This window comes from Cydia splendana, chromosome 14 (genome assembly GCF_910591565.1).
Source record: "Cydia splendana chromosome 14, ilCydSple1.2, whole genome shotgun sequence".
Lineage (NCBI taxonomy): Eukaryota > Metazoa > Arthropoda > Insecta > Lepidoptera > Tortricidae > Cydia > Cydia splendana.
The window spans coordinates 13,300,318-13,326,798 of record NC_085973.1 but is presented as its reverse complement, the minus strand read 5'-3'; the positions used below and the strand labels follow the sequence as shown (position 1 = coordinate 13,326,798).

The following is a 26,481-nucleotide window of genomic DNA, read 5'->3' as shown; positions in this document are numbered from 1 at the left end:
AAAAAATATCTTATACATAAATAATAAAAATGAAATTTCATACAAGAAACATATAGAACACTTTTCTCTAGGATCAATATTAAAAAAAAAACAAAGAAGCGGGTAAGTATATATTATTAGTATTATAATAAATTTTAAAGTCCCTTTTTAGTTTTTCGTACATAACTCGTAAACGGTGTTCCATTGTAAAATAGGTTTTTATGAATAAATAATCTACATAAAATTTTTGTCCAAAAACATCTTAAACACTTTTCTCTGGGATCAATATTTGAAACGATATTAAAGGAAGAAAGTTCATTACAATCAATTCACATGTCACTTTTTTTATAGTTTTTCGTAAATAATTTGTAAAGTATAACCTATTTTGCTATGGGCCACCGTTTACAAGTTATTTACGAAAAACTAAAAAGGGACTTTAAAATTGGACTCAGGCCTCTTTGCCAATCCTTCATGGCGGCCTGGGCATCCGGCTAGTTGTCAGCATCGCCCTCCCAGATTTTTTGTCCTCTTTCCACAGCACGCAAGATTTCGCCAGTAAAATTTTTTGCCCTCCCGCCGACAATATCTGCATCCAAATACAGATCGAGGCCAAAAATGCTTGGACGCAAGCCTGCCCGGAAAATCCAATCCCAGCCTTCGTTCATTCTCAAAAACTTTGGGATGAGCCCCTCTGCAGAGCCACCTTAAAAGCTCTTATTGATAATGCTCAAAGCCCTGCAGAGCGCGCTCGTCTCTTAGCTGTATCGGAGCCAGAGTCGGGGCTCTCGCTCCATGCATTGCCATCCCCCAACATAGGCACTCTCCTAGAGAGAAAGGCCCTCGCACTCGCTACCAGTCTGCGATTGGGGGTCAAAACCAATGAGCCCCACCGCTGCCGCTGTGGCTCCAATGTTGACGAGCTGGGCCACCACGGCTTGCCCTGCCAGAGAAGCGCAGGCCGCATCTCTCGCCACACCTCCCTGAATGATGTCATCCGGAGGGCGCTTGCTTCCTTTAGCGTGCCGGCCATCCTAGAGCCGAACGGTATCGCACGCGACGACGGCAAGCGGCCCGACGGAACTTCACTTATTCCGTGAAGGCTGGGGAGGACGCTTGTGTGGGACGCCACCTGCGTTGACACGCTCGCGCCGTCCCACCTACAGGCGACCTCCGTCAAGGCGGGACCGGCGGCTACAACCGCTGAACAGAACAAGCGGCGCAAATATGCTGTCCTCGGCGAGGGCTACATATTTGCGCCGTTTGCCGTAGAGACTCTGGGACCGTGGGACCCTAGCACAAAAAGCTTATTTAAGGAATGTCCCAGCGCCTCATGGACATCTCAGGTGACCGGAGGGCTGGCAGCTACCTCGGCCAGAGGATAAGCCTGGCCATCCAAAAAGGTAACGCTGCCAGCCTTCTGGGCACCATAACTCATGAAGGTGACCTGGGGAGCATTTTTTACTTATAAGTTTAGTTTAAGATTTGTTATATTTAAGTTTTAATTTTAACGTTTAGTTTTTTTTTTCACTTTGTTATTAATAAATAATATCTTTAAAATTTATTATAATGAACTTACTCGCTGCTTTGTTTTTTCAAATTATTAACGAAAAAATAAAAACAAGGAACCTTAGAATTTATTATAATTAACTTTCCCTCTGTATTATCTTTTTAAATATTAATCCCTGCGAAAAGTGTACTGAATCTTTTTTGTAGAGAATTTTGTGTAGATTATTAACATTTAACAACATTTTAATATATTGGCCACCGTTTACGAGTTATTTACGAAAAACTAAAAAAAAAACCGACCTTAGAAGTGATTATAATTAACTTTCCCGCGTTAATATCTCTTTGAATATTGATCCTAGCGAAAAATTGTACGAAATCTTTCTTGTAGGAAATTTTATGCAGATTACTTACGTATAAGAACATTTTTGCTATGCGCCACCGTTTAAGAGTTATTTACGACATGCTAAAAAAAGGAACCTTTAATATCAAATATCTCACTTCCGGTCAAGAATTCGATCGAGCAAATTCGGATTCAGCGGGATCTAATTAGGGTAAAAAACCCGGTTGCCAAAAAGTAATATTATTTGCCAGTCGAAATCGAGTTTTACAAAAATATGACCAGTTTACAATAGTTTTTGTTCCATATATTCTGCCAAGCACCTCCTTTGAGGTGCGTTCAGTTTATTGATAAAACTTTTTAAATTAATATAGAGCCTATATTTTTCATATTATATTAATATAATTAAAAATAGGTATTCATTAATTAAATATTCTTTTCTTTTACACAATGTATTTTGATGTGTAAAACTATGATAGTTTAGTTTAGTTTTCAATGTAGGAAATAATTCTCAACATTGAAAAAAAAAACAGTCTTTCAGCCACCACTTTGTTTTTTATTTTTATTTTGTAAAATCAACTTCACAACCTTTTTTAGCGTGCAATTTCCTGTCATTTGATACCACACACGATTTTTAATATTTTTTTTGATTTTTCAAATTTGAAATGTCAAGAAATGCGTTTTGCATGCATATATTTTGATATATTTTTAGTATGTCAAAAAGATACACACAAAGAACTAAAAAAATCAAACCCCGTCTTTGTGGGAATTATTTTGACCCTTACATACAAATTTTCATACGACTCCTCTACTAAAACTATAGTTACGAGAAATAGGCCCCTGGTAATCACTAATCAGTGGGCCCCTTTACGGGTCAGGCAGCCGCATATTGTAGAGGACTTCCTGATATGTAGATTATACGTCGACACATCGTTAGCGCGATGTAGGAATTGCGCCACGCGGTACAGCGACATCTAGCGGACGATTGAGCCAACTCACCACTTCGTTGAACAGCAGCTCTCGCCGCTGCTGCTTGCGCAGGTTCATCATCTTGACGGCGACGCGGCGGCGCGTGCGGGAGTCGGTGGCGGCGCACACGACGCCGGTGGAGCCCTCGCCGATCTTGCTGAAGCCGGAGAGGGTGGAGCGCGGGTCGCCCTCGCTGACTACCAGGCGGAGCGCTGCGCGGAACTAGACAACAAACTTTTTATGACAACATATTCCTGATACATCCCTGATCCTTAGTAGCACCGCCCACAATCTCTCTGCTTTGCCTTAAGGATGACTGGTAGAGAATGCTTTTTGGCATTTAGTCCGCCTTTTGTACGATAAGTTTTCTTTTATTCAATAAAGTTTAAATAAATAATAAATAAATACAATGGTCTGATGGAAATATTGGATCGACAAAACCATTAAGATGTAAGTTTGTTCCCTTCCTCGCAACTAAGTAAGTATAACAAGTTTTTAATATTTGGGTTTTTATATAAAATATTCTCTTTGTACCTACATAGTTTGGCAAGTCTGCTATAACATGTCTAGAATTAGATTTCACCAAAAATATAGCAATTATCAAGATATATCTGTTGAATACCCACTGTACCTAAAATCGGCTTATGTCATGCATGTTTTTATTTATTAGGTATTTGAAATAACTATCTGGCCAGTTTTTAATTACACTTATGGATACCTAAATTATGTGTCTAAATTATACGCATTCACGATTACAAATTACAAACATTTGATTGCACGCATACTTATAAACATCGCATTACACCTGCAACAAAGTAATACGACACAAGTGTCGATGTTGAAATGGATATATGCCACAACCTACACATTAGCGCAATGCGTTGAATTTAACTAGGAATTATCCAATTTCCTGTACTTAACCACTATTGAGTTGGAAGCACCTTGCGAACCTGTTTTAATGATGTACTATCAGCCACACCTTAAATGACAATTGATAGACCTTACATTTTGGCGAAAAGAATGAATTGTTATTTAACAGTGTGGTAATTGTTATTGGTGTAATTGAGGATTTTCTTTTAATGAAAACTGTAACAGGTCGAGTAATAGAATGATAAAAAGGTTGTATATACAGGGTGGCCAAAAAATAAGTGCATTCCCGTTGCCAGGGATGTTTTGGGATTATACTGAGCAACTATGGGACCAACCCCGAAATCGCGAAAGTTGCTCAGTATAATCCGAAACCTCCCTGGCAACGGGAACGCACTAATTTTTTGGCCACCCTGTATAAACGGCTGATAAACGAGGGTTATTATGATTCAAGGAAAGTAGGATTACGGACTTATATTATCAAAAAACAATATATGATTCAAGCAAATTTTGCTGTACAATACTACACAATTAAACTCTCTCTACGAATATTTTTGCGCGTTTCGTTGAGCAAGATTGCAGATGACAACATCACGAACCGTAATTATGAGTAAAATAGGAGATCCATAAATACCTGTTCATGGGTCAACCTCAGCTCGTGCTTGGAGGCTGCGAGCGGCAGGTGCGCCGCGCCCGGCGCGTGCGCGGGCCGCGCGCCGTATGGTTCACCTGTTCGACAAATACATACATATGGTTGTAATTAAAATACCTATACTATGTCCAGTTGGGAGACTAATCAATTTATTGAAAAAGTGCCAATATATAAATATTAATTTTATCAGCACTCAAAATCACCCAAGGACACATGCATAAAATATATATTTTTTATATTGGCACCTTTGGGGGAGTCCACAGTCCACCCTACTTAATATTTATATGGTTTGTAGTTTTTAGGGTTCCGTACCCAAAGGGTAAAAATGGGACCCTATTACTAAGACTCCGCTGTCCGTCTATCTGTCTGTATGTCCGTCTCTGTCTGTCTCCAGGCTGTATCTCATGAACCGTGATAGCTAAGCAGTTGAAATTTTCACAGATGATGTATTTCTGTTGCCACTATAACAATGAATACTAAAAACATAATATAATATGTGGGGCTCCCATACAACAAACGTGTTTTTACCCTTCATGCGCGAGACCGACTCGCACTTGGCCGGATCACATTTAATCACAGATAAGTAGTGTTAGATAAATGTGATACTTTATCTGATCTTATGTTGTTATGCCCAACCCACAGACTGGTTAAGGTTATTGACATGTAGCTACAATAGAAACAAGTATACATTAAAATATTATACTAGTTATCATGTTGTTTCAACTATGAGAAATAGTATAATTCATTCATAATTCAGTTCAGCCTACAATACAATACAAGCACTCAATACTGTAATATAATATGTACTCAATTTTGTTACCCCCATTATTACAACTAATAATACATACGTCCTTTCCAAGGAAACTTCCAGCCTTTTAATTATTAAAGCCGCTATCACTAAATAATTTAATTAATAAATAATATTCCTTACCCATATTGGCATTGTTTCCATTGAGCCCTCGGTGCATGATACTATGAGACATCTGCTTCGGTGGGTGGTTGTGTTGATAAGGCACATTGGCATTCTGTACATTCTGGTAGGTCATGGTAGCGTGGTGGTTATCATTCAGCTCCGACACAGGCCTGATTGTAGCCTCGTGAGTGTGCTGAGCCCATTCCGTAGGTGACTCGGCTATTGGCTTATTTAAAGTGTAATTGCTGTGTTCTCTTCGTAAACTGGGATACTGCGTTGGGGCAGGTGGTACAGGTGGGGACTCTTCCGGAACTGCAGGTGGAACATTTGGCTGATTCCGGAAATCTCTTCTTATTCTAGGGGGACTACTACTTCTCAATGAATTTGATCTTGCAACATTTGATGTTTTAGGCAATATAACACCATTTTGCACAGGTTGTACTGGAAGGTTCGGTAGCACTTGCGATGGAGTGGAAATTAGAGAGGATACGGAGGCAGTGCGGTGGTCACCTCTTACTATGGTTTTTAAGTCTAGGATTTCCGTGGGGGTAATTTCTGAAGGATCTACCATTGGCAGTGGTCTGTTTGTTGATTTCAGTATCTGCAAAACATAAAGTTTGATTAATTATGATCTGTATGCAATGTATAATAGTTGTATGGTGTTTTAGCTGACATAAGTTAGTTTATAGGTATTTATACTATGTTATTTAAGTTAAGTTATGGGCATGTTTAAAAATATATTCAACTTTTACCTGATTATTTCCAACAAGAGATGCCCACTGCAGTGGTAGACCAACAAATTTGCCCTCTCGTCTATCAAAGCCAGTATGTACTCTGTGTTCAAAATTACTGGGCGGCGAAATAAGAGGCTTCTTCTTTTTCTTAGAAAACATACTGCTCATTTATATTGCTGCAATAAAGTTCCTTTATTAGACCAAACACGTCAATCGAAAGCTCTCCCAGCGTGTTTGCTTTTCATTAGACTCGGTAATAGCAGTAAGCACCGGAAACACTTTATGTAACGACAAAAAGAAAGCTGGAAAACAGCGTAGCAATACTTTCTAGATCAGATGCGTAAACAATCGATTACTATTCATTTACAACTGGATGCGCTATTGTACGGGAACAATGACCACAAGTGTATGTCAATACGAACCTCCGATATCCTAAATACTTGTACACTTTGTTACTTGGTGAACACAAACTGAATACCAAATAGTCTACTCCATGGAAACCATGACATTCTTAGCGGCCATGTCGTTGCGTATCAAACAAATTGAATTAACGGGCTATAGACGGTCTTGTTTATATTAATGTTCCACTGTCGAAATGCTTGATTTACATAAAAACATTACTCTTGTGATAAATATTAAAATTCACGTCGTTCTATCACCCAACCAAAACTGTCACGCAAAACCTCACAAAACGCAAAAAAGCGCATTCCGGGCTAGGGTTGTACTTACTCATCTTGAACTGAACCGGTTTTTTCTGCTTTTATGGATTCTTCAATGAACTCTTGAATGCATTGTACGATAGGTACGAGAATTCTCCACTGTATAGCCCCCTCCAGACTATGCGCGTGAATCACGGGCGAAGCCGCGAACGCAAGTGTGGAGTCGATTTTCGCAGACAGCGAAATCGACTCCACACTTGCGTTCGCGGCTTCGCCCGCGATTCACGCGCATAGTCTGGAGGGGGCTTATGGAAAAGTCTATACATAGAATGAAAGTCGTAATGAGAGCGAAAAAGAGATATCACTTTCTTGGATGCGGCGCACCAAGGTCGCGGTGCGGTGCGGTAGTCTGTTACGGCTTTAAAAGTACTAACACACTATCGCACCGCACCGCGACCTTGTGCGTCGCACCCATAAGTGAGAGCGAGAAAGAGATATCTGTTTCTCGCTCTCACTTATGGGTGCGACGCACCATGTTTCTCGCTCTCACTTATGGGTGCGACGCACCAAGGTCGCGGTGCGGTGCCATAGTGTGTACGGCTCCTCTACACGTTGGGCCAACGCTGGCCAATCCAAGGGACGCAGCCATGCGGTAGAGGGAGCAAGTGATATTGCTATCTCATTCTACCGCATGGCTGCGTCCTTTGGATTGGCCGGAGTTGGCCCAACGTGTAGAGGAGCCGTTACGGCCTTTACAATGGCAATGACAGTGACAGTTGGTGACAGTGTACCAAAGAGTATAATAATATATATATATAGTAGTATATATAGTGTACTCATTGATACACCGTCATTACGTCTTACTAAAAAACATGTTTTAAATTTTATTTAAATTATATATTAAAAGTTGGCTAGCAATATTTGTGTTCGAAAATGAAAGAAAAACGGAAGAAGGATAAGCACAAAAAGAAAAGTAAACATAAGGATAAGCAAGAGCGAAAGCGTCATAGCGTAAGTAATGTGATACAATTTTTAAGAATTGAACTTACTAAATCAAAAGAATAGTTTTCTTTATACATTTAACCTCTAATTTTATTACAGTCCACTAGTTCCAGCAGCTCTAGTGAGGATGAGTGGGTGGAAAAACAGCCTGCACCTAAGCAAAGTACTGCTGAACGAGAAGATTGGATGGCCATGACAGGTATGATGAAAACATACACTAAGGATGATATAAGGAAGCCAAAACAAGAGGAGAAAAAACACATTGATTCGTACAACCCAGCAACTAGCAGTAGAGAACTCAACCCCTACTGGAAAGGTGGTGGTGGAGGCTTGCCTCAAACTCCTGAGAGTTTCAGGAAATCTAGACAATTTCTCAAACCTGAATCAACTGGAGATCTGTATCGATCTTCTAGTTCAAAAGAATCCTACACAGATGCAGATTACAAAAGAAAAAGTAGCAGTTATAGTAGCTCTTATAGCCACAGACCTGGTGGCTGGAGGAAAGAATCCAAAAGGGATGAACATAGGGAGTCTAAAGAGGAAAATAGGAATAGCTCAAGAGATGACAGTAGAAGAGATTCTAAAGATGATTACAGGAGGGACTCACAAGATAACTACAGAAGGGACTCAAGAGATGACTACAGAAAAGAGTCAAGGGATGCCCATAGAAAGGATCCAATGGATAGAAAAGATGACAATGGGAGGGATGAAAGGGAGAACAAGAACAGAGATTTTAGAGATCAATCCCCTGAAGACAGAATCATAGAATCAAAACCGAGCACAGCAACAAATGCTGTAGAATTACAGCAAGATTCCAAAAAGCATGAACTCTATTTAAGTGATGAAAAACTGAACAAATTAGCTGCAAAGATTGTAAAAGCAGAAATTATGGGAAGCACAACTTTAGTTTCTGAACTTAAAGCTAAACTTGAAGCTGCAAGAGAATACAGGAAACAAAATCCAGATGCAGGCAAAGAGGAGGAGGATGATAGAGTAATGTTGATGTCTACTAACAGCATGGGTAATAGTAGACCTTTGACCAAAGGGTCAGGCGGGGACCCTAGGAGTAAAGGGGGGAAGAGAAAGGCTGAAACACATGCTTCTGGAGAAAGGACTAAGTACTTTGGCAATGATGACAAGTATAATCTTAAGCAAATGGTGAGTGTCAAAATGCATATTCTCTTTGTAGGTACATGTACAGTCTGCTATAACATATTTAGAATTATATTTCAGCAAAAATATAGCAATTGTCAAGATATATCTGCTGAATACCAACTGTACCTAAAATAGGCTTATGTCATGCATGTTTTTATTTATTATTTCAGTTCGAAGAAGAGAAATATGGGGACAATTATAAGGAAGATGCAGAACTCACTAAAATTGCAGCCAAACACAAGAATCCAAATGATGATCTGGAAGACATATTCACCGATGAGATATCCAAAAACAGGAGTGAGGCGAAAGACAGTGAGAGAGAGAAACAGAGAGCTATTCAAATGCATAGCAAGATGGAGAGATCTCTGGAAGGATGTGAATATTGTTTGGATTCTAAGAACATGTTGAAACATCTAATGGTTAGCTGCGGGAATAAGGTGTACTTGGCATTGCCTGCGAAGAAGTCACTGGTGAAAGGGCAGTGCATTATCACTACAATACAGCATTCTACATGTGTTACTGCTATTGATGAAGATGTTTGGGAGGAAATCATGGTGAGATTTAATTATAAAATGATAAGTCAATTTATTACTGTTTTTAATTTATTGCCAGTTAACCCTTGATGTACACACCTTTTATTATTTCTTTTTTTTATTCAGAATTACAGACAAGCTCTCACCAAATTCTTCAACTCACAAGACAAAGATGTTGTATTCTTTGAAACAGCAACAAGATTACATAAATTCCCACATTTGGTCATAAATTGCATACCATTGCCAAGAGACATAGGAGACATGGCATCAATCTACTTCAAGAAAGCACTTCTGGAATGTGAAGCAGAATGGTCCGTCAATAAGAAAGTTGTTGAATTAAAAGGGAAAAATATAAGGAAAGGTGTTCCTAAAGGGCTACCATATTTTTGGGTTGATTTTGCCATGGATCCTGGCTTTGCCCATGTAATAGAAGATCAGCAGCTGTTTCCTAAAAATTTTGCAGAGGTAATTTTGTTTATTTAAATATTTATTTATGACTTCAAAGAAATAAATTGTTTTTCACGCCACTGTTCGGAAATGTGGCAATAGATGGTCTAAAACCAAGCTGGAAAGTAGGCAATAGCTGTAGCACCTGAACCACCACTACTACAATGTTGCATTGTTATCATCATCTGTCATTGGTGACGGTTCGCTACAGCAATGAGTATCATTTAAAACATAAAAATCAATAAAAGGTCATTTTTGGCGCAACTTTTTCCTTCTAAAATAAAATAAGGTTATTTATAGGACCAATTTCTTGTTTAAAAAAAAAAGAAATGTCAAAACCATTCAGTTCATTTTTTTAACAATTATCCATTCACTTCACGCTTAAGGCGCTTTTCACTTTTGTAGCTGTTTGTGGTTTTTTTAGCAAAAACGCTTCTAAGTTTAGAGTCTTTTGAAGCAAATAACAGAAAAACGCCTCTTAAAAGTGATAAAAAAAGGAAAAAAGGCGGGATCTGAAAATACTTACTGAATTGGATAGTGTAAATTGTGTTTGACAAAAAAATACAAGAAACACATATCTACGTTCGCTATAAAAATGAGTTCTTCTAGTGAAGAACATGATATTCTTACGCTGACGCCTATCGAAATTCAAGAGACAGCACAGGCAGTGGCTAGTAATTTGCTACCAGAGAAATCGCGGGCTAGTACTTATAGTTATGCAATTGTTTTCTTATTTCCTCGCAGTAGTCGTGACAAGCACTATGTAATGCCTCGGCCGGAAACGCTAAAGATGGACTCGTATTATTTGAAGGCCTCCACTAACGTGTCGGCCCTCAAACGACTCGTCCATCTTTTAGCGATTTTCCGTCCTCTCCTACAATGTACTAAAGCAATGTTGTGTAATATTGCGCGACTTGTACATTATTTTTTTAAATCTTTCATTTTATAAGGGGTTTTGTCACGCAGTGACGATGTCACCCCCGTAATGAGATCAGGCGGCTTAGCACGGTCGCGTTTTTATCCCTTGTCACCATGCCTGTCACGTTCTAACAAGTATGTAAGTGCGAAAGGGACGCGCATAGTGATAGTCGATAAAAATGGAACCGTGCTGAGCCCGCTAATAGTAATAATAATGATGTAGTAGTGAAGTATTACCTACACCACTACATCACATTTAAGTATAGTAACTTGTACAACATACATAAATGTGTAAATTTATTATAATACTTCTTTGTTTTGCAGGAAATAATTGGGGGTATTCTAGACCTGGACCACTACTTGTGGAAAAATCCTAAAAGGGAACAAAGCAATGAACAAAGGCAAAAAGTTCTAGAATTCTCAAGAGAATGGAAACCATTTGATATAGTTAGTAAGAATAAAGTGTAACAGAGTATTTGAATCAATTTATTTATGAATTTTGTTTTTTAAATCCCTTATTATTATGAGAATTTATCCAGTCTATAATATTCACATATCAATCATACTCAAAGAAATATATAGCAACAATGGTGTGTAATTTGGTTCATTGATGTTTTACCCTACATCAAAACATGTATACTTTGTGTTAAAAAGTCATCTTCATCTTCCTCGCGTTGTCCCGGCATTTTGCCTCGACTCATGGGAGCCTTGGGGTCCGCTTGACAACTAACCCAAGAATTGGCGTAGGCACTAGTTTTTACGAAAGCGACTGCCATCTGACCTTCCAACCCACAGGGTAAACTAGGCCATAAATATTGGGATTAGTTCGGTTTCCTCACAATGTTTTCCTTCACCAAAAAGCGACTGGTAAATATCAAAAGTGTGTTAAAAAGTATCAAACAAAGGTTTTGCCAAATAATTTATTAAGTTTGTCATGACTCTTCTTTCTTCATTTCTTCTATGAGCCTCTGCCTCTCTGCTGCCTGCCTCATCTTAGTCATCACTAGTGACTCATAGTCCCTGTCTGAAACCAGTGAGGGCCCTGGAGCTTCCCGCTTTGTGGTTAGTACAGGTTTCTCATTTAGCCACTTTAATGTGAGAGGGTTTTCTGGTAAACCTGGAATGAAAAATAAAATATTAGTATAAACAAACTTTTAACACCTTTATGAATACAATTGGGTATTACTGCAGACATCATAAGGTCTATGATACAGAGTATGTTAAATAAATTATCTTTTTAAAATTTATAAGATCATTAAGGCTATTCATGAATATGCAAGTCATTTTAAATTTGATTTGAACACAATACGGATTTTTTTATAATAACTTTTTGGGTTCTAAAGTTATGAACATAAAAAAATTACCTTTTTCAAATTCAATGGCCATTTCTGAAGCTTCTTTATTATCAAACTCCACTAACGCACTCCCCTTCTTCTTAGGTGATACAATTAAAGCTACAATATCCCCATACTTTTTCAAACACTTTCTCAATATTGCCTCATCATAACCACCATTGCTTTCATCTGTTTTATCTGCTTTCCATTTAATCTTGATTCTGTTTAAACTAGAATCCCACACAGGGTCACTAAGACGGCTGAGGCTTCTCTGTATTTCTTCTTTAACCCTCCTTTGTTCCTCCTGCAGAAGTCTACTACCCTCCTTCTGCAATCTTTGTATTTCAGCAGCCAGTTTTTGCTCATCTGTAAGATTGATTCCTGATCCAGACATAGCCTCTCTTTCTCTCCTTTCCAGGTCTTCTTTGAGTTTCTGCCTCTTACTGTCGAGTTCTTTATGCCTGAGTTTTGCAGCTTCTTTAGCGCGCAATACTTTGTCATAGGCGGATCGGGCGGCGGCATCGGTAAGGATCTCCAAAGCCCTTGAGAGCTCGTGAAATGCTTCTGCTGCTTTTGGGTCATCTGGATTTTTGTCTGGATGGCATTGTAGTGCTTTCTTGCGGTATGCTTTCTTGATCTGAAATTTAATACAGTGATCAATATATAGAACTCAATTAGGTAAAGACAATGATTTCACATTAAATCATAACATCACCATACGAGTACTTACCTCGGTTTCTGTGGCGCTGATAGTAAGATCAAGGATAGCATATAAATCGACATCCTCAATTTTAGTTTTTGCCATTTTAATTTAATCGTTAATTTAAATAAATACAATGCTAAAAAACTAAAAATAGGACGCGGACCTAAAATCTCAGGTTTGGTATTTGACTGAATGACTTGACAGTGACATTGGTAGTGATGTGCCACGAAATCGTAATACTGTGGTAAAAGTGATAACACACTATCGCACCGCAGCTTTGGTGCGTCGCCCCCATAAGTGAGAGCGAGAAACAGATACCTCTTTCTGTATCCAGACTAGTCAATTTTTCGCTAATCTGATTAAATTGCCCGATCGAATCAGGACGCGAATGCCAATTTGGCTCGCCGAAGTCAACCGCCGATAATGACCTATATTACCGATAAAATGAGGTGCGGACGCAGGAATACCAATTTGTGACGCCATTATTTTTGTTCTCGGGCATTTTTTCAATTTATAGGGCTCTAATATCACCACAAATCGAAAATCGGAGATTGATGCCAATTCGATTTGATCATCCCGTCTGGATACCGCTTTTACTGAGATATATAATAAAAGCTATTTAAGACCATTTTAAAACTACCTCGATTTTTTCATCATTTATTCAAGATGGTTCAAGTTATTTAGTATTTATTTAGCTTATCTGTAACTGTCATATGTTTCTAACCTAAATATTATTTTCTGTGTCTTAATATATAAGTGCTTGTGGTATGTAAAATAATTCCAAATATACTTTACAATTGCAAATTATTATTTGCCTTTCATCCTTGTTAAAAATCCAAAATGCTGCCACGCACTTTACGTAAGTACTATAAAAAAGGTTTTGTACGATTTGGTTGCTAGTATACTTGAATTCGTCAATACTGTAGTAAAATATTACTTTTATTTATAGGACAACCTGTAAAAATTGGATTTGCATCATTAAGAAACAGTTCCACAGCAACGCAGGCGGCTACAGCTCCGCAAAATGTGTCTGAAGGTATGTAACATACACTGTTCTATGAACTACTTCAGAAAATTTCAATGTAATGTTTATGAATCTGCTGTTGAATACTGGTACTGCTATTCAAGTTAAAATGTATCCAACTAACATCAACCTGTTTTCTCACTACTGAAGCAATCCTAAATTAATTAGAATCCCATTATTTTTGTTGTAGAAGCTAACACTCAAAGAAAAAATCCTCTGGATAGTCCTGACTTCTTCCAAGTGCACAATCTATTCACAGTGAAGGATTTGTTTGATGCCAGAGTGCACTATGGTCACAAGGAGGGCTCCCTCAATGATTACATGCGGCCATACTTGTACGGTTCTAGACTTGGCCACTTGATATTTGACCTGGATGTTACTGCAGAACATCTCCGTAAAGCTCTCAACTTCACAGCTCATGTTGCCTACAGAGGTGGTATAATCTGCTTCTTTAACAGAAATGCACTAAATGCACATCTTGTTGAAAAAACTGCAAAAGAATGCGGAGAATATGCTCATACTAGATTCTGGCGCGGAGGTATTTTCACAAATGCTAACCATCAGTTTGGTGCTGTCACAAGATTGCCAGATCTTTGCATATTCTTCAACACACAGAATAACATTTTAAGTCAACATACAGCAGTAAGAGATAGCGCAAAGATGCTCATACCTACCATTGGCATTGTAGACACAAATTGCAATCCTAATCTAATCACTTACCCAGTACCAGGGAATGATGACACTCCAGCAGCCATTGAACTATATTGCAAACTATTCAAAGGTGCCATACAAAGAGGCAAGGAAGCAAGAATGAAATTCCTACAAGAAACTGAGTAAAAACAAACTTTCAATAACATTCATTTTATTATTTAGAGTAATAAGGAAATAAATGATATGTAGTTACTTAGTTAAAACAATTCGTTAAACAAAATATACAGTATAACATAGTGTACCTATACAAACTTGGACACAAAAATATGCAATAAAATGTTAAAATAATAATCTTGATTTTGCTTCAAGCTCATGCACCTGAACCAAACTGACCTCTTATTTTGAAATCACAGATTTATGGAAGGGTAAATCTTTTTTATATGCTGCATTTTGTAGCTCTGATCTTCTTTATCCAATCCATTCTTTAAACTTACCTTCTCTTAAGGTTAAATACATGTAAATTTTAGTATCATTTAAAATTTACATAATCACAATCATCAGGTGTAAACAAATATTACCTAAAGTTCACCAATCTCATACACTTCTCCAATCTCATTTAAAATATATTTTGATATGCCTATTCTTTCTAATCGGTATCACAAATTATTTTACTTGCAAGCTCTTCCATTCTCACCTGCAGTATGCAAGCCAGAGATTCAAAGTCTCGCAAAGTTCTTATAGTCATAAAGTTTGGAGACCCCTGGTCTATTCTAAGATTTCTAAGGCCTCATACTAACGAGCGCTTTTTAACGCTCAAGTCGAAAATCCAACAACGCTTGATAAAAAGCGCTATCCCCATCGTGTGAATAAATACACATGTATCCATTTGTGTCATACAAACGCATTTTTAACGCGCGTTGTAAAAACGCTCGTGCGTATGAGGCCTAAAGCTCTTCCAACAGTATTGCCGTAGTTCATGATCATTTTGAGTCTTATCCCAGGAGAACCTTTCGCATCATATGAGGATGTGGGTTGCTATCAGTTTCCCTGCTCTCCCAGCTTCCGGTGATGCATTTGGAGCTGCACAAGTACTGCAGAAGCGGGATCCGGTATTTGCCGCAGAAGTCGACGAATTTGATGTGCTCTACGCGGTTGTCGAAGAAGACGCCTGAAATAATATGCAAGGTAAGAACTTTTTTACGTACAGTATATATTATATGGTGCTAATTTACCGCTCTAGTGCGGTAACTAGCACTATACGACATACGTGCGTATGTCGAAAATTTAAAGGGCCACATGTACTGTAAAACGTACAATACACGTGCGAAACGGTACTATTACAAACGGGTAGGGGGTTGTGCACAAATCACGCGAGGTGTTTTCGGCTACTTTTTGACCCCCCTCCCCCTTGGTGATATTTGGTGAGGTTTTTGGCTACCCCCCCTCCCCCCAAACAACCTCACGTGTATTTTTTAGAAATTTTTCATTCGACCTAATATTATAATAAATAGTATTGTGTATAGAAAATCTTGTTTATTTTTCTATTTTCGTTAGCAAGACTCGCTATTTTGAAGTGCAGAGTGAAGATTTATGTTTAACGAAACCGAGGAAAAGTATCTACTCATGTGATAGGTTTTTTTTTCTTAGTTTCGTTCACTGTAGAAAAATACACGTGAGGTTTCCTTATACCCCCCTCCCCCAACGTGATTTATCGTGATTTTTTCGTGACCCCCCTCCCCCTATCGAACCTCGCGTGATTTGTGCACAAGCCCTAGGCATAAAAAAGAACAGTTGTCCAAAACTCAGTGTAAACATTAAATAGCTTCTTTTAACCACCGATCCGTAGGTAGCAATCGTACTTATTCAGTTCAATTAAATTTAAATCATATTCAGTTGGAATAGAGTTGCATTTATTTGGTTTCATGAAATTTTCGAACTAAACAAAAAATGGTCGGGTCGATATCCTCGAGTTTATAGCCATAAGAAGGCCATAAGGTTCATGGTGCTCATTTTCTAAATATGTAATTCTAAAGCCCCCTTCAGACTATGGGCGTGAATCGCGGCGCGACGTCGCGGAGCGAACATATCGCGAAGTTGACGTATGACTCCACACTCGCACACTTCACGGCGATTTCGCAGTTTGGTTTGCGGCAAGATGACGGAAAAGCATCAGCTGATCGAGTTTAACTGTTAGTTATCTATGGCATCATACGTGATTTAGCTGTTTTTCCATTTTGTTTTCTTGTGAAACCGTAAAATATAGCTGCTTAATATAATATAATCATACTATAATTAATATTTATCTTGCCACAGAAGAGCCAAAATAGTGTGTAATGTGGAGTCTTGCAAGTTCGCGCTTCGCGTCTCCTTTGACGCGGGCCGATATACCGACAAAAAACTGAGAACAAGGCGCGAAGGCGTGAACAATCTGCGAAATCGACGCCACACTCGCGTTCGCGGCTTCGCCCGCGATTCACGCGCATAGTCTGGAGGGGGCTTAAAACTAGCGTTAAGCCCCCTCCAGACTATGCGCGTGAATCGCGGCGCGACTTCGCGGTGCGAACATATCGCGACGTTGACGTATGACTCCACACTCGCACACTTCACGGTGATTTCGCAATTTCGTTCGCGCCAAGATGGCTGAAAAGCATCAGCTGATCGAGTTCAACTGTTACTCCAGTAAAGATACGGTTACGTTAAACATTAATTAGTAATAGGCAATTTTTTTTTTATTCCTGTTCTTTAGATCATTTTAAGATACTTTATTTTCGAATCCAACAAACTTTCTGTCCGGAAGTAGGTAAAAAAAATAGTTAAAAAAAAGAGCCGTTCTTGTTTGTTAAAAATAGTAATAGTATTTTTAGTTCGTAAACGTGACGAAAATAATATTTATAATGAGTCGACAATGGAATCAGTCAAAATATTAACACGGAAAATAACTAATTCAATAAATGGCGGGGCCTCACGGATATACGTCGTAACTTGATATAAAAAAAAAGTAATAATTAGGTCTTTGATTGAATTACCATAAAACTACCTCATTAAGCTATTTATCCGAGAATCCGACATCAATATTATTTGTATCACTTGTATATATATTTAGAAGCTAGAAAAAATGGTTATAGATATAATTTCTTGCAGACTTTGTTCTGATAACGTTCAAAGTGATATTCAATAGAGATGCGCATAATCGTTCACTGAGTTGAAAAGAGTGATTCATATCTTTCGCTCGCGGTGATATATATCACTCATTTAGCTCATTTAGCTCATTTCGCTCAGTAGATCTGTAGATTAAATAGTGAGTAGAGAGAGATGTCAATCAATCAGATTGATTGAATTGTTTGGTTTGATTTGTATTACCTACGCACTTGATCGTTAAAAAATATGCATTATTAGTGTTATATAAGCTATACTATACATACATTTACTACAATATACATATTAAGCAGATTTTCCTTCATACTTGGACAGGCTTAGGACTGTCAATCTAGATTTTTTAGGTTAATAATAAAACGAGGGAAAAACAAAGTTTCTCCTAAACGTACCTCATATTAAACATAAACCCCTCTAATCTAGATTGGCAATTATGATGAAAATCTGATACTATATAGTGTACATTTCATAAAAATATTAGACTATCATTACATTAATTACACTACCTAAGCCCGTCAATTAAATCTTAAACTAAAATTGGTCAACAAACGACAGCCGTAGTCTGCTCTCTCGACATCCAACAGTACTCTGTACATAAAAGTGCGTAAATGGGATGGTTATATATATATAATACGCACAGCCATAAGTGCGACGAAGAAAGCAAATCACACGGTACGGATCCCGCCATGTTTTCCCGGCACCCTCCGAATTCATCCGAAACGCTCCGAAACCGTCACTCCGCATCGTCTCACTCGTTTGGCTGGGCCCGCTCATTCGATCATGAGTGGGAAAGAGCGAGCAAGTAACACCGATATAAAAGAGTTACTGAGCGAAATGAGCTAGTCAAATCTGTACTGAGTTGAAGAGTGAGCTAGTTCAATCAAAAGATACAGTTCATTTGAATCACTCGCTCGCGAACGACACATGTCTAATATTCAATACATAATCACACAAAAATATGGTCAATGTAATAAATATGTACATTTTAACAAATTCGCTAAATGAAACTACCAAATTTGAACTCTTTGCGCTAATGCTAAGGATTACATTTCCTTGCGGCGCGCGGGGACAGTTTCAATGCGGGCGGTGGCGGGAGTTCGTGCCAAGGACGCGTGGATGGTATGTAGGTAAGTATGTAGTACTTACCTACAAGTTGCTACAAGTGACAGGCCAATTCGAACGTGCGCGGGCGTCTCGCTCGCACCAAATATTTGTGCGGCCAAGTTTGAGCAAAATGAACGCGCGCGTGAATGATAGCTGATTAAAAATAACTGATATCATTTCCAATATTATTGGTTGATGTTCAAATTATATTCGTAATTATATACGTCAATTATGACCCACTACAAAAATAAAAATTGCGCATGACTATCTATCGTTCTTATTTAATTTCAGAATGGCATAGTGTGGAGTGGCATTATAAAAGGAATACTTATTATCGTAGTCATTTGACAGTTTTGGTGACACTTTCACATTCTGTCACAGCGAAGTGTGTAGGCCCACTCTTTAATTTGATATTAACGTCTATCCAACAACTTTGTCAGTAGAAAAAGGCGCGAAATTCAAATTTTCTATGAGACAATAACCCTTCGCGCCTAAGCGTCTGTAGACTTTTTTTTCAACAAACGTATTATATTGACTATTTCGTGCTCCTTCAATTCATAGTTTACGTTCCATAATAAGTATAACATAGTAAGTTCCATAATAAGTATAACATAGTATAATAAGAGTCGACGTGAAATATATGTTTACACTTTTGCACCTTACTCCTTTGCAATAAGGCGAAAAGTACGGCTTTAAAATGACAGCGTTTTACACAAAAATAAAACGCTAATTAAATAACTTACCACATTCGGAACCTAAGAATAAATAATATTGAGAGTGGCAACACTGTCGTAGGGGGCTACTCATAAATTTAAGTCATTTCAAATTTGGGGGGGGGGGGTCTGGACATCGGATGATGGTAGCATGACGCAGGAGGAAACGGTGTCATTCGAAGCATGATTTTTTTGATGATTTTAAGGGGGGCGACAAAAATCGTCAAAAATAGATGACGTCATGTATGGACAGCCCCTAGGTCGTATTGTCTTTTTCTAGCATATACCTCCCTCTCTCCCCCACACTCCTACCACACAGGCAGGTTGCTTTGTCAGTTATACAAGACAAATTTTCAAGTCATTGTCTCAAAATTATACATATTTGCACCATGCAGGATTAAAACTTTAGGTTCCGAATAGAGATGCACCGGATATTCGGTTACTATCCGGTATCCTATCTCGCCCTTATTTTAATATCCGGACGGATACCGGATACTAAAATAAGGGTACTAAATAACTATGCTTGATATCGGAATATAATCGTACTCGATTATTATTTTAAAACAATTTAAACGTTCCATTCACTAGCTCGCGCACTAATTTCGTACCTAGTGATAGACCTATATACCGCGCGAAAGTTCATTACGAAACAGGCCAAAACTTCCACAATGCGCACCTGAAAAACCTGAATATTTCCGCCGGCCGAATATTCGGCGGCTGAATACCGAATATTCGGCCTATGGTCAGGCCGTACATCCGGTATCCTGTATGCGGCCAAACAACTATCCGTTGCATCTGTAGTTCCGAATATGATAAGTTATTTAATTAGCGTTTTATTTTTGTGTAAATGCTGTCATTAAACAGCTGTACCGATATTCGGAACCTAAGAATAATATTGAAACATGTTTGTTATCGCCTGGTGGTGGGAAGACGCCAAACCAATGTGATTATACATATCCTATGATATACTTATTATGTGTATGTAATATAATTATATTATGAGTGTTTAATTAATTATGTAGTACGTACACCCTTTATTGTAACACCTGTGAGGAGAGAGATATTTAATACAATTTGATAGGTACATTTTGTAAAATTAACATTTATTGTATTTATTTATTTATTTCAAATAACAAATTGCACCTTACAGCTAATGCCAAAGCGGCACAATTTGGAACACATTAACAACATAAAGCATTTTTAACATTATTTATAACAATACAATATACAGCTAAGACACATGTATTCATTATGGTATGCTACTCTTAGGCATCTCTCTTTCTAATATCCTCTTGCACTTTCACATCACTATTCCGGATCGTTTTTATTTGCTAGATAATTTAACGGACAACTATAGTACATTGTAGGAGAGGACGGAAAACCGCTAAAAGATGGACGAGTGAGTTTGAGAGCCGACACGTTGGTGGAGGCCCTCGAATAATACGACTCCATCTTTAGCGTTTCCGGCCGAGGCATTACATAGTGCTTTTCACGACTACTGCGAGGAAATAAGGAAACATTTGGATAACTATAAGTACTAGCCCGCGATTTCTCTGGTAGCAAATTACTAGCCACTGCCTGTGCTGTCTCTTGAATTTCGGTAGGCGTCGGCGTAAGAATATCATTTTCTTCACTAGAAGAACTCATTTTTATAGCGAGCGTAGATACTTGTTTCTTATATTTTATAGTACTATCCAATTCAGTGAGAATTTTCCGATCCCGCCTTTTTTCTTTTTTATTACATTTAAGAGGCGTTTTTATGTTGTTTGCTTCAAACCGACTCTAAACTTAGAAGCGTTTTTGCTAAAAAACCACAAACAGCTACAAAAGTAAAAAACGCCTTAAGCGTGAATCGAATGAACTGACTGAATGAATGAATAGACATTTCGTGTTTTTTTTAAACAAGAAATTGGTCCTATAAATAACCTAAATTTATTTTTGAAGGAAAAAGTTGCGCCAAAAAAGACCTTTTATTGATTTTTATGTTTTAAATTATACTCATTGCTGTAGCGAACTGTCACCAATGACAGATGATGATAATAATGAAACATTGTAGTAGTGGTGGTTCAGGTGCTACAGCTATTGCCTACTTTCCAGCTTGGTTTTAGACCATCTATTGCCACATTTCCGAACAGTGGCGTGAAAAATTTAATTATTTATTTCACACCAGCTCGGAAAGGCTTACTTTGCACTTCAAAAACTGAGAGCAAAGTTTCATTTTATTTACAAATGAGGCAAAGGAATCAAATGCAAATTTTGAGTTGTTTTCTTATGTTTGCTGGTAGAATTGACTTTTAAATCATAAATATTTAATAAAATTCATTTGTATTTGATTTTGTATGATATTTTTACATTTAATATTTGCTTTGGGTTGGTGTGGTAAAACATTTTGAGTTTCACTTGGGGCAAATTTTGTTTAACCCTCGTGCTTTGAAACCCTCGCAACGCTCAAGATTCCATGTTTCGAATGTTTTACTTGCTCAAGTATCAATATTAGCACGAGCGGTTAAACAACAACTTTGCCCCCTTGTAAAATAAATAACTATTTCAATATAGTCAGCTAAACTAAGGTACAAATTCAAAAACTCACCAGCAGTTTAGCTTCACGACCTTCCAGATGGAAAAACAGCAAGCCAATGACTTGAAAATTTGCCTTGTATAACTGACAAAGCAACCTGCCTGTGTGGTGGGAGTAGATATGAGCGCCGATAGGCATTTAGCCGGCGGCGGCGCGCCGGTCAATATCGGTCGGCGGCGGCGGCGAATCGGCGGCGTGGCCTTGAAACACCTTTGATTAATGAAAAAAGAATTCAAACCAAAATTTTACCGAATTTACACGTTTTTGCTGTAAGAAAGTTATAAAATAAGTGCATTTTTCAATTGCAAGCAAAATTTATTGAATAAAGGTACGAAAAAAGTTTTATATAGTATAAACGGTATCGAGCGGCATCAGAGGCGGTCTTAATCTTGGCGAGGCCCTGGCCGGAAGATCTTTGCGAGGCCCTTATTTATTGTGCTAAGTAAAAAGTAGCGGATTGACTGTATCAGGGAAACATCTGGTCGACTGTCCAAAGAGCCGAAGTGAGGAAAATCAAGCTCCGTTATTAACCAATATCGACCCAACAAACCAGTTTATGTCAAAAAGTGAGGCCCAAGGCCGAGCTCCACCTAACACCGAAGACCAGATTCCGACGCCTTCCCATCCGAGGCCAGAGGCTGAGCTGCAGGTAAGCATACAGCTTAGAATCGAACGCCAAGTGTGAGCTTGGCTGACGGCCGAATGCGCGGAGTGCCGATTACGGCGCGCTTCTGTGCGAGGCCGAAGGCCAAGCTGCAAGAGGGCAGAGCTTGGAATTGGTCCAGTGTAAGCAAGACCGAAGGCCGATAAAGACCGTGGCCATAGTGTTAAAGACCTCTGGGGCTCTCCTGTAGGTGCATTCGTGCGAGGCCAAAGGCCGTGCTGCAGTGGAGCTAAGATTGGAGAAGAACCAAGCATTTTAAAAGCGAGGCCAAAAGTTACGCTCCAAACAGGGCCGAAAACTTGGAGGTTCAGATAGCGGCTTACTTCTATGCGCTGCGAGGCCAAAGATTGGTCTGCGAGAGAGCAAAGCTTGAAATTTGAACAATGGCCAAGCTTAAAATGAGACCTGATTCCGTTTCCGATGCCTTCCGTGCAAAGCCAACGGCCGGACCTTTGGGCGTGAAAACGCTTAATATCTGAAATTAACCCCCTTTTACACCTTTTTAAGACATTTAAACCATGCTTGCAATAATTGAATTCGCGGTGAATGACGGATGAGCTAGCCAGCTGGCAAAATTAGTCATTTCGTTGCTCTAACACTAGTAGCGCGGTTACCAAACAGAAAAGTTTGAATTTACCATCGATGTTTTAGAATTATATGGACCTAAAATACCTTTTGAATGTCTATAAGCTATTCAGACTGGCGCCGTTAAAGATCTAAACTAGATAAAATATATATTATCTGATTCTGAACGTAGTAGTATCTAACAAGGTCACGCCGATGCCACGCCGATAGCGCAGCGTCGGCGGCGGCGGCGCGTAAATTTTGTCGGCGGCGGCGGCGCGCCGGCGCGGCGCTCATATCTAGGTGGGAGTGTAGGAGCGAGGGACGTATATGCTAGAAAAGGGCAATACGACCTACGATAGTGTTGCCACTCTCAATTAGAAATGCAATGGATAGTTGTTTGGTCGGATACCGGATATTCGGCCTGACCGTCGGCCAAATATTCGGTATCCGACCGCCGAATCTTCGGCCGGCGGAACAATAAAAAAAATAAAAAATCATTTATTTCAGACCTTGGTTCATACACTTACACCAAAAAACTAATTAACTACAAACTAAATTTAACAATACCTACATTTCGGTTTTTAGGTGCGCATTGTGCAGGTTTTAACCTGTTTCGTGGTGAACGTTGGCGCGGATTCATTTCTATGTTCGAAATGAGTAGGTACCTACGCGTGCAAGTGAGTGGATGTTTAAATTGTTTTGAAATAATAAACGAGTAATGTACAATATGACCGTGACTGTTTCTTAAATCCAATTTGTTTACTCTGAAATCAAGCAAAGTTACTATCCGGTATCCGGCCGGGTATATTATTCTGAGGTTCCAAATATGGGTACAGTTCTATGAAGTATTTGAACAAATTAAATTATTTTTCAGAAAATATTTTAATTTGTTTTTATCAAGTAGAAACACTACTATAAATTATAAACTGAAATAAATGTCATATACTAAGAAAAAGTGACCAAGGCCTCCAGTGCCCCAGGCTGGAATCGAACCAGCGTCCTCTGCTATCGCGGCAGGTGCCTGAACCACTCGGCCACCGGGCCACAGCGACATTAGTCAAATTTTCCAAGTATATGCACTTCCTACTGAAGGCTTGTGGCGCCCCCTAGCCATCTCTAAGGTAGAACAGTATGGTTCGAACCTTCTATCTGGATCATTCTCATGATGATACCGAGCTAGCGAGAGAGATGGCGCTGCCAATCAATACTATGAAGTATTTGAACAAATTAAATTATTTTTCAGAAAATATTTTAATTTGTTTTTATCAAGTAGAAACACTACTATAAATTATAAACTGAAATAAATGTCATATACTAAGAAAAAGTGACCAAGGCCTCCAGTGCCCCAGGCTGGAATCGAACCAGCGTCCTCTGCTATCGCGGCAGGTGCCTGAACCACTCGGCCACCGGGCCACAGCGACATTAGTCAAATTTTCCAAGTATATGCACTTCCTACTGAAGGCTTGTGGCGCCCCCTAGCCATCTCTAAGGTAGAACAGTATGGTTCGAACCTTCTATCTGGATCATTCTCATGATGATACCGAGCTAGCGAGAGAGATGGCGCTGCCAATCAATACTATGAAGTATTTGAACAAAATAAATTATTTATTAGGCACTGGAGGCCTTGGTCACTTTTTCTTAGTATATGACATTTATTTCAGTTTATGGGTACAGTTGTTTAATTGTTGCTTAATTTGGAGATTGACCCCAATTTCATTTCTGATAAAATCGGTCGATTTGATCATCCCGTCTGGACTTCACTTAACAGCCGTAACACATTACCGCGCCGTTCAGGGTCACGGTGCGCCAAACCATAGCCTGATGTCATGTAGGTATGTATAATGTACTTAGTCCAAAATTATGTTATTTACTAATTATGTTATTTATATGCATTAAACGTTAAATCTGAACCAATTCGATTACTATTCTATAGTGAAACACATTCAGCTTGACTAGAAAAAGCGCGGCAAATTTAAAACATGTATAAGTAAAAAGCATTTAAGGTTTCAATAGCGCTCAGAGACCTGACTTTTATCTCGATATCGTAATTTTCTAGCGACAAATCCATTATCTATACAAAACTGTCGCAAAAATGTTATCGCTTCTATATCGTGGTACAGGATAGGATGGAGCCATATACTTTACTACTTGCTTGCAAGTATCGTAATTAAACAGTGCTAAGTAGTTAAATACGCGCAATGTATTTTTATGTCATAAATAATGTATTTATTTAATGTTAATTTAGTATTAATTATAGTATGTATATTGTTTTATCCACAAATATGAATAATTGTAGTTAATTTACCAATAAAACATAATTTATACGGCCACAAATAAAATATTAAATGCTTCTAAAGTCTGTTTGGTTATTTCTACATGGAAACGAAGTCATTTCAAATTATAAAAACATTAACTGAACACCTTATTGCCGCCTGCAGTCACCGCTCGCCGCTCAGCTATCCGCTGTCGTTAATACCACGGCCTTACGTTTTATGACACTGAGTCGCGTCAGGGGAGCGACACGGTTCGGTGCGCTTGCGTTCAGTCGAGTTTTGGAATATTACTGCAAATTTTTGTTGTTTGTTAATTTGTTGGTTATTGTTGTTTGTTAATTTGTTGGTTATGGTGTCGACTTTTATTGCCCTAGTCGCCAAATGATGTTACTAGTGAAATTTTAACCGACACCACACGGTAAAAATAAGTTTAACAATAATTACTTAATTAAAAATCGAATAAAAACGGTATTTCTAATACATAACTTATATTTTTTGCTATTCAATTAAAGAGTACTAACAAAATCCTAACTCAATTAATTAGTGCAAATATTTTAAGGTTTGCGATTCCTGCTCGGCCTTGCGTCGCAAGGTGCCCGGTACCACTGTATTGCAGCAATAACTAGAAATGCTTACTTTGGGGAACATTAGCAACTGTCGTTTTTGATAATTACATTTTAGTGGTGAGGGGTGGTACTTAAATGACCGCTATTGAAACCTTAAATGGTTTAAACTTATAGGCGCGAAGATTTGATTTCCCTAAGAAAATTTTAATTTCGCGTCTTTTTCTGCTATCAAATTGGGTGTGTGTCAGTATAATAGCCCTATATAATTGGCCTATTATTGTATTAAATTTAACGCGCACGCAAAGACGGAAAGCCTGCAATTACGTAAAATTTACTTTCTTATTTACAGCACTCTTGCCCAGATTAAAGCTGATAATTAGTTCGAATCTAGTCTCCCATATTTTTTACGTTCACTGGTACATATGTTTTGACCGAGTAAATAGTAAATATACTAAATACTTTTTTAAATATTCGCGCTCG

The 26,481-nt window shown here is 38.5% G+C and overlaps 4 protein-coding genes across 4 annotated transcripts in view; 2 read left to right on the top strand and 2 right to left on the bottom strand.

The window, feature by feature from the left end:
* The first annotated feature begins 7,478 nt into the window (after positions 1-7,478).
* On the top strand, positions 7,479-11,146 carry LOC134796703 (CWF19-like protein 2 homolog). Its single transcript, XM_063768877.1, has 5 exons — positions 7,479-7,627; positions 7,718-8,776; positions 8,944-9,327; positions 9,433-9,771; positions 10,996-11,146. The coding sequence occupies exons 1-5, from the start codon at positions 7,550-7,552 to the stop codon at positions 11,137-11,139; spliced, it is 2,004 nt and encodes a 667-aa protein (XP_063624947.1). The 5' UTR covers positions 7,479-7,549; the 3' UTR covers positions 11,140-11,146.
* Positions 11,147-11,577: 431 nt separating this feature from the next.
* Positions 11,578-12,887, bottom strand: LOC134796761 (dnaJ homolog subfamily C member 17). The gene is made up of 3 exons (XM_063768976.1): positions 12,736-12,887; positions 12,036-12,642; positions 11,578-11,788 (listed from the first exon to the last, which is right to left on the bottom strand). The coding sequence occupies exons 1-3, from the start codon at positions 12,808-12,810 to the stop codon at positions 11,604-11,606; spliced, it is 867 nt and encodes a 288-aa protein (XP_063625046.1). The 5' UTR covers positions 12,811-12,887; the 3' UTR covers positions 11,578-11,603.
* A 539-nt stretch (positions 12,888-13,426) lies between these two features.
* Positions 13,427-14,635, top strand: LOC134796766 (small ribosomal subunit protein uS2m). Its single transcript, XM_063768982.1, has 3 exons — positions 13,427-13,567; positions 13,658-13,744; positions 13,923-14,635. Exons 1-3 carry the CDS (start codon positions 13,549-13,551, stop codon positions 14,567-14,569), a joined length of 753 nt encoding a protein of 250 aa, XP_063625052.1. The 5' UTR covers positions 13,427-13,548; the 3' UTR covers positions 14,570-14,635.
* The window catches only part of LOC134796749 (leucine-rich repeat-containing protein 58), a 29,465-nt gene continuing 17,561 nt past the window's right edge, over positions 14,578-26,481 (bottom strand). The window contains exon 4 of the mRNA XM_063768948.1: positions 14,578-15,551. Coding sequence (XP_063625018.1) covers positions 15,376-15,551 — 176 coding nt within the window. The 3' untranslated portion in view covers positions 14,578-15,375. The remainder of the gene's footprint in view (positions 15,552-26,481) is intronic.